General features: G+C 65.8%; 2 protein-coding genes across 2 annotated transcripts; one reads left to right on the top strand and one right to left on the bottom strand.

Annotated features, from left to right (window-relative positions):
- The first annotated feature begins 6 nt into the window (after window positions 1-6).
- On the top strand, window positions 7-5,419 carry H696_04935 (hypothetical protein). Its single transcript, XM_009498801.1, has 10 exons — window positions 7-501; window positions 703-801; window positions 878-973; window positions 1,165-1,236; window positions 1,339-1,596; window positions 1,768-1,896; window positions 2,015-2,104; window positions 2,175-2,312; window positions 2,426-3,340; window positions 3,602-5,419. The coding sequence occupies exons 1-10, from the start codon at window positions 36-38 to the stop codon at window positions 5,269-5,271; spliced, it is 3,933 nt and encodes a 1,310-aa protein (XP_009497076.1). The 5' UTR covers window positions 7-35; the 3' UTR covers window positions 5,272-5,419.
- A 144-nt stretch (window positions 5,420-5,563) lies between these two features.
- On the bottom strand, window positions 5,564-7,209 carry H696_04934 (hypothetical protein; the record flags this gene model as incomplete). Its single annotated transcript, XM_009498800.1, has 3 exons — window positions 5,564-5,839; window positions 6,021-6,141; window positions 6,371-7,209. The coding sequence occupies 3 exons, from the start codon at window positions 7,207-7,209 to the stop codon at window positions 5,669-5,671; spliced, it is 1,131 nt and encodes a 376-aa protein (XP_009497075.1). The 3' UTR covers window positions 5,564-5,668.
- Window positions 7,210-7,800: the final 591 nt, after the last annotated feature.

Here is a 7,800-nt window from a genome sequence, read left to right as displayed (position 1 = left end):
CCCCCCCTTCCCCCTCTTCCCCTTCTCCTGCCAGGATGCTGCCGTCGCGCTTTTTGCACGGCGCGCCGCCGGTTTTTTCGCATCTGCGAGTACTAAGCCCGTCGCTTCTGGCGGCACAGGCCTCGCGCAGCGACCTGCACTTTGGCCATGAGAAATCCTCCTACCCCCGGGCATACCTCCCCGGGCGGGAGCTGACCTTTGCCAATTGCATGGTTCAATTTTCGAAGCAAATCCAACGCGATATGTCGCCGATCATGTCGCAGGCCCAATTGCAGCACGCGCGCTTCACCAGCCGCAACTCGCTGGAGCCGATCTCGGCCAACAGCTCCCTGGGCCTGGCCGTCCTTCCTGATGCCGAGACTTCTGGCCTGCCGACCGGCCAGGTCCCGGCCATCCGGCCAAGCACCCCGCTTTCGGTCTTCCGGTCTCGGCCCCCGGGCGATGAGAACCCCTTCAGCCCACTGAGCCAGCTTTCCATCTTCCTGGCTCAGCCGGTGGACGGTGCGTCATGCCCTTGGCCGGGCCCCCCTTCCGCCCCCTGGCTTCCAGCATACACGGGTCCCCCTCTCTTGCGCTTTCCCTGTGCTTCTTCTCCCTGGTCCCTGTGCTGACATCCCCCCCTCCCCCTCCCCCTCCCCCCCCCCTCCATCCCCCTTGTCCTCCTTCACACATGTGTACATGCTCGTCCTTGCCCATATCCAGCCACGGCCCAGATTGCCGAGTCCATCCAGTTGAGCACCTCCCTGCAGGACCTATACATCACGGCCAATGCGCGGCCCTTCCATTCGAACACCTTCCGGGGTGCGTGCCACTCGTGCCCCTTGTTACCCATGTGTGCCGCGCTGCTGACGTCCTCCTGTCCTGTCACTTGCTCCAGGGGCCCCCTGCTTTTCCATGAAGTTCTCCAACCAGGAAAAGATCTTCCAATCGATCGCCGATCATGCTGACACGTTGCGGCATCTGCGCCTGTCGGGTATGTGTGCCACCACCAGCCCGTCTTGCTGGCCAGCGGGCCCGCCTCCCTCTTCCTCTCTGCCTCTCTCTCTCTCTGCCTCTCTGCCTCTCTGCCTCTCTCTGTCGCCCGTTGCCCGTATGTCTCTGCGCCCTTCCCTTTGTCTGACCCATCCTCGCCGTGACCGCTCCTCCGTCGGCCTCGGCTCGCAGGCTTCGCCTTTGACTCGCATTTTCTCTGCAAGATCCTTCCCTCGCTGAATCTTACCTCTCTCTCGCTGAATGGTACGCCACTCTCGAGCTGCACCATGCCTTCCTGCTTTTGGCCTTCCCCGCCCCTGACCCCCTTCGCGCTTTGGAAATGCATGCGCCGTCGCCCCCGCCAAGACTGCCTCATCCAGGACAACGACTTCACCGACATCATGATCGCCCTGTCCAGCCAGAAGGGCCTCGAGCACCTGTCGATCTCCGGCTTCGAGTCGGAGACCGAGCGCTCTGCCCACCACTTCGCCTCTTTCCTCCAACAAGTTCCGGTCACGCACCTGACCCTCCGGCGAAATGTCCGCCAGAGTGAGTATCTAGCCGAGGCCATCGCCGAGGTGATTGCCAACCGTGGCTGCCTAGCGCGCTCAATTACACTGGAATGTGCGCCCCCCTCCGCTCCTGCCCTCCGCCCCTGCCGCCGGCTCGTGTCCACTTTTCTTTTTTTGGCGCCGCCTGCTTGGCTTTCATCCGGTGCTCATGCCGCCTCTTCTCCGCCCCTCACCGCCCCTCCATCCTTCCGGGCTTTTCCTCCCCCCCCCCCCGCACCCTCAGACTGCCGCTTGACAACGCGTTGCGCGCAAACTCTTCTCTCGGCCCTGGAGCGAGTTCAAAGCCTGCCCACATCTCGGAGCGAGCTGCCCCGTGGCATCTACTCGGAGCTCCGGTCGCTGAATCTGTCCCGTATGTCCACGTTGTGCATCCACCACTTTGGGTGACCGCCCTCCCCCCCTCCCCCCCCCCCTCCCCGTCCGTCGCTCCCGGAGAGCCTCACTAACCTTCCTGGCACTGTCCTTCCCAGACAATCCGGAGATCGATGCCCAGGCTCTCGTCAAGTCGTTGACCAATTTGTACACCCAGTCGCTCTTCCTGGATAGCCTGGACCTCCGTGGTATGTCCCCGCCTTTGCTGCCGGCCAAGTCGCGCACCACCCTCTCTAACCCACTGGTCCCTACCTGCAGAGTCGCAAGCCATGCACTCGGCGGACTATCTGCACATCCGGAATCTGCCGATCCTCATCAACAAGTCGACCCCCCCGCCGCCAGTCCGGTTCCTCTTCCACTTTTCGGCGTCCAACAACCACCAGCGATTGATGAACAGTACGTCTGCCAGCGGAGCCTCCTGTCTTCGTCCTGCTCCTCTTCTTCCTCTTCTTCCTTTTCTTCTTTTTTCGCCGGTCCCCCCTCTCCCCCACTGACATATGCCTCGGTAGAGGAACACTCCTTTGTGCCGGAGAACACCCAGGATATCTGGCGCAATTCCTTCCTCTCACGCTCAAGCCACATGCCCCTGCAGGAGCGCACCATCTCCGGCAACCCCTTGACGTCACGGCTGAACACGGTGATCGACCACCTTCGGTTCATGCAGGTCGGCGGCGAGATGACCTTCCGCACACTGCGCCAGGACCCGATTCTCATCCCACCCCCGGAGGAGGATGACTCGTCCTCGTCGCTTTCGTCCCTTGAGCAGTTCTACTCCACGCGGGGGCCCTATGCCCGGCCCTTTGCCGGTGCATTTGCCCGGGAGATGATGCTCGCCTCGCGAGTTGGCACGGAGCTGGACCTCTTCGATCGCGAGACGCACACGCCCCTGCTGTCCGGCGGGCTGATCATCGACCAGTGCCGCTCCTTCGGCCTGGACCCGGGCCTTGCCTGGGCGGTGGCCATGCTGGAAGCCCCCCTGCGGGGTCTTCGCGTGGTTGCCGACGATAACCCGGCCGTCGTTCCCGAGGGGGACTTCCCCCAGCTGGAGGCCCGTCTCAATGGGGCCGTCCGCGCGGCCGACGAGGTCCTTGCATCCTATCGCCTGCGACAGTCGCTCCTAAATGAGGACAATGCCGCGGACCTCTCCCGGTGGAGCCTCTTCGGAATTAGCCTCGATGACATCCTCTTCGCCTTGGCCGGTCCGTCGCTCGAGCAGGCGGCCCTGGTCACTTCGCTGGCCGCGGGGCCGCCGGCTCCCGGGGCCGGGCAAAGTAGCGTCGCGGTCCGGGTCACCCGGGCCCAATTCAACCGGCTCCAGGCGGCCATCGACCAGCAGGTGGTCCTGCTCCTGGAACGCCACACCGGGGACCTGATTGCCGAGCACCAGCGCCTGGCAGCCCAGCCGAATGGCCGCCTGCAGCCAAGTACGCACCCATGGGGTCCCCTTCGCCGGGGCATTCCCCCTCTCCCCCCCCCCCCCCCCCCCCCCCCCCCCCCCCCCCCCCCCCCCCCCCCCCCCCCCCCCCCCCCCCCCCCCCCCCCCCCCCCCCCCCCCCCCCCCCCCCCCCCCCCCCCCCCCCCCCCCCCCCCCCCCCCCCCCCCCCCCCCCCCCCCCCCCGCCCCTCCCACCCACCAGTGCATGACTTTCTGACCTTCCTCCCCTGCCGGTCGGTGGCCATCACCAGCCTTTGGCCACCTCGCCGAGCGCATCGCCAGTCTCAATCGCGCGGCCGCGGTCATCACCCCCACGGCCCCCACGCCCGGGCCGGCCATCCGGTCCCTATGCCGGCAGTATGTGGACCTGATGATGGCCGGGGCCAACTTGACCCGAGCCGGTGGCGACCTGCGTGTCCTTTCGCCACGCGCCCTGCGCCGAGTCATGGAGAACTCCTACATCTCGCGGCCCGAGTGGCTGGAGCCTCTGCCGCACATTGACATTTCGGCTTCCGACAGGAAAAACCCCCTGCCGGAGGGCGGCTCGCGGCACCTCTATGCCGGGATGGAACCGCACTCCTTCGGAGCCCTGGAGGCTGCCACCAGCCGTGGCTGGACCGGGTCCAGTCTCTTCATGATGTCGCCGATGGATGTGTTTGCTTCGTCGCACTTGTCCTTCGCCTCGGCCACGCGGCTGTCCCTGGTGGCGGCGGTGGCGGCGGCCGATGCGCGCCTGCTGTCCAGCTGGCTCTGGCCATCCCGGCGACACACCAGCCAGAATACCCCCTGGTCCAAGGGCAGTCCGATGGTGATGGACATCTCCGCGCCCGGCGGCCCGAACGCCCGGTTCCTGACATCGCAGCTGACCGCCACGGCCAGCCAGCATCCCCTGCGCTTTGATGTGCGCATTCCCCCGCCGGTCGGCGAGCTGGCCAAGCGCCTGGAACGCTTGCGCCATGTTCCTCGGCCGACCACCGACTCCCTGATCAACTGGTCCTTCAGCCGGACGGACGCCTTCTTGCAGGGGGTCACCTCGATGGGGAATGTGGCCAACTCGGCTGGCATCTTCAATGGTGTTGGCCTGCTGGGCCTGGCCCATGCCAATCGGCAGAACCAGCTGCTGGATGACTCCGGCCACGATCAGGGGGCCTTTGCCGGATTCCTGACCGCCAATCCGGATGCCTTCCGGCGCTTTGCCTCAACGCGCGAGGCATCCGCCGCCCTGGAGCGGGACTTCTCGGCCAGTCCGCTGCTCACGCGCACGGCCGATGTGGAGGATCCCCTTTGGTCGGCTTTGAACCAGGCACCGCAGGACAATGCCTGGGCTGGACTCATGCGCAATGACAATCAGCGCGTGCTCCTCCTGGAGCCGGCGGCCCGGTGCCTGCGGCCGCCCTTCACGGCCTTCATGCTGGCGGATCGCCGCCTGGATCCCCGAGCCAGCGGGGCGTTGCTTCCGTCGCTCGAGACGCTGGCCCTTCGTCGGCGGATTTCCCCGGCGGCCGAGGCAGCCCTGGCAGCCGCGCGCGTCACCCCCGGCCCCATCGGCATCGATTCCCGGCGCAAGGAGACTCTCCTGACCCTGGAGCCGGTGACCCGTCGGTTTGGCAGCACGTACGAGCTCCTGGCCACCTATGCCGATGCCACGGTGACGGTGCTGCCCGGCACGCCGGTCCGCTTCCAACCGTCTGTCGCTTCGGTCGGGTCGGTCATCTATGGATCGGACTTCCTGGTGCGCCTGGCGCAGCAGGCCCTGGCGGCGGACATTTCCATCGGCTTGACCCCGGCCTGGTTCGGCAATGGGACTTTCGATCCGATGCGCAGTGTGGCCGAGCTGTCGGCCATGCTTGTGTCCAAGGGGAACGCCATACCGGTCATCCCGGCGAGTGAGCCCACCTCGCTCCCGGAGGATCAAGAGTAGAGGAGACAGGCGGCGCGGCCTCCAGCCGCCACCGAGAGATGGCAGAGCCAAGGAGCCCCAGCTCCGAAAGGAGGGACGAGAGGTAGCCACGCCTGTGAATAGAAGTTGCTGGCCCGCCCGGCTGCATGCGGCACTGTGTCCCTCCCCCCCCCCCCTTTTCCCCTCTATCTCCCTGTCTCCTTCTGCTCCTCCCCCCGCCCCCTCTCTACCTCTTTCTCCCCCTCCCTCTGTCTCCCATTTTTTCACACCCACACACCCACACACCCACACACTAAATAGACGCTCGCATAGACTGGGACTTGGGTGGGTCTGCCTCCACCTGCGTGTATGGGACACGGGGACAACAGCAACGGGATGCACGCGCGTGTGCAGATACATGGCATGGCTGTTGGTGGCTCTAATGCCGGAAAGCAAAATAGTCGATGTCAATGGCGAAGGCCAGAGCGAGCAGGGCGGGCCGGTATTTCTCCGGCACGACACCCAACCGCTGGGAGGCATTGGGCGGCCCCGGCCAGTTCGGCGGCTGGGCGTCCATCCCCACCACGAAGACACTCTGGTCAACGAACAGCTATTGATTGCCAGTGCGGTGTGACCGGGGGTGGGGGGGGGGGGGGGGGAGGGTGAGACAGGGGAGGCGAGGTCAGCATGGGAATAGGGAAGGACACATGTCCGTCGGAGGGAGGGCAGAAGACACCGATAGAGGGGATGAGAGGAAGTGGAAGGGGCAAGGAAAAGAGGGGCGGCCGAACCTCGCGCGCCAGCGCCGTGAAAACACGCTGGGTGACGGTCATCAGCTGGCCATCTGTAGTCGATTGGACCGGATAGGTCCAAGCCAAAATGCCACCATCGGTATGGGCGAAACGCTCGCCGCTAAGCGGGGGGGCGGGGGGGGGGGGCGGGGAGGAGGGAGAGACCCGGGGGCGAGGGAGAGACCCAGGGGCGAGGGAGAGACCCAGGGGCGAGGGAGAGACCCAGGGGCGAGGGAGAGACCAAGGGGAGGGTGCCAAGATGAGTTGTCAGGAAAAAGAGAGGGCGAAAGACGGCGACGAGGAGAGACCCAGGCAGGGGTCCCGGAGGTCAGAGCGAAGGACCGACGCACTCGGCATAGAGATCATACTTGCGGCTGAGCAGGTGCCACACCTGGCGGACCTCGCCCAGAAGCATGGTCTCAGAGGGGTCATAGATCCGGGTGACGGAGTTCACCAGGAAGGGCTGCCGCCGAATGACAAATAGATCGCGCCCGTAGAAGTCCTGCACACGGATGTGTGACCAGTGGCGACGCTTGAGGAGGGTCCGCTGGAGGAAGCCCTTCAGGCCGTTGCTCATCTCGATGGCCTCGCCGAGGGGGGTCAGCTCGGTCGGAGCGCCGGGGACCTGCACGAAGGCCGGGTCGGTGTGGGCGCGCGGCGTGTCCATCGAGTACTTGAAGGCCACATCGATGTCCAGCAGGAGGTTGGACCAGCGCATGGGACGGCGCAGGATCACATACGGCATATTCAGCATGAAGCGCGCCATATCGAGAGGGGTAGATTCAGCACCGGGCCAGGTGACGGGCGGCGCACCGGAAACCCCGGCCTCGTAGGAGCTGGAAGTCGAGGCGTGGCCCGCCGCGGCGCTGGAGGAGGAGGAGGAGGAGTAGGAGGAGGAGGAGGAGGAGGAGGAGGAGGAGGAGGAAGAGGAAGAAGAGGAAGAGAAGGGAGTCTCCGGGGGCATGTATGACGGGGTGTAGTGCGCGGAGGGGTTGCTGTCGGGGGTCTGCGACGAGGAGGTCCCCTGGCCGGAGGCCGAGGCCGACTGGTTGGCATAGAGCGGCTTGCTGGCGGCCTCGGCGACGCGGCGCGAGCGATCGGAATTGAGGAAGTTCGGCCGCTTGCCAGGCGGACGGAAGGTGGAGAAGGATCTCCGAACAAGCGTGGAGAAGGGCCCGCCGCTGAGCATGGTCCTGGTGTGCTTTCCGAAGGCTGTCGAGGCGTGGGGCGGAGGGGTGCGATAGAGGGAGAGAGGGGAGGGGAGGGGGGAAGAGCGAAGGAAGAGGGAAAGAGGTCGCGACAAAGGGCAAAGGGGGGGGGGGAGGAACGAGCGTCGGCGAACAGGATGGGGGCCGCCTGGCGCGACGTGAACCAGGGCACCGGTTCTTGAAGGGGCTCGCGTTCTTCGATGGACGCGATCGAGGACCCCAGCCCGGAGCACGACCCCCTTTGGGTGGGGAATGATCTGGCGGCTTCGTGGTCACCTTTCGGCGAAGGGCTGGCATGCGGGGGGTGGGCAGGATGCTGCATGAAGATGCTTTCCCACCTTCTCCCTCCCGCCCTCCCCCGCCCTCCCCCGCCCGAGGGGCTGGCGCCTGTTTGGACGACCGGACGGGCGGGCGGGGGGGGGGGGGGCACCTCCGGCCGCTGGGACCGGAAACTTAACATGGGTGTACATTTAACCGTGTAATGCGGTTCTGTCTGACTCGATTACGCATCTGGGGCGCCATTCCCGACCAGATTGTCCCTACTTGACCGGCTGGTTGTGGGGAGGTGGTGG

The sequence above is a fragment of the Fonticula alba genome (genome assembly GCF_000388065.1).
Source record: "Fonticula alba strain ATCC 38817 unplaced genomic scaffold supercont2.8, whole genome shotgun sequence".
NCBI classification, from domain to species: Eukaryota; order Rotosphaerida; family Fonticulaceae; genus Fonticula; species Fonticula alba.
The sequence above is the reverse complement of the archived record's forward strand: the minus strand, read 5'-3'. Positions and strand labels throughout refer to the sequence as shown.

Coding starts and splice junctions, on each gene's coding strand:
- H696_04935 (XM_009498801.1), top strand. CDS start 36: ATGCTGCCGTCGCGCTTTTTGCACGGCGCGCCGCCGGTTTTTTCGCAT. Junction 1,597..1,767: donor GCGCTCAATTACACTGGAAT/GTGCGCCCCCCT, acceptor CCGCACCCTCAG/ACTGCCGCTTGACAACGCGT. Junction 2,313..2,425: donor CCACCAGCGATTGATGAACA/GTACGTCTGCCA, acceptor ATGCCTCGGTAG/AGGAACACTCCTTTGTGCCG.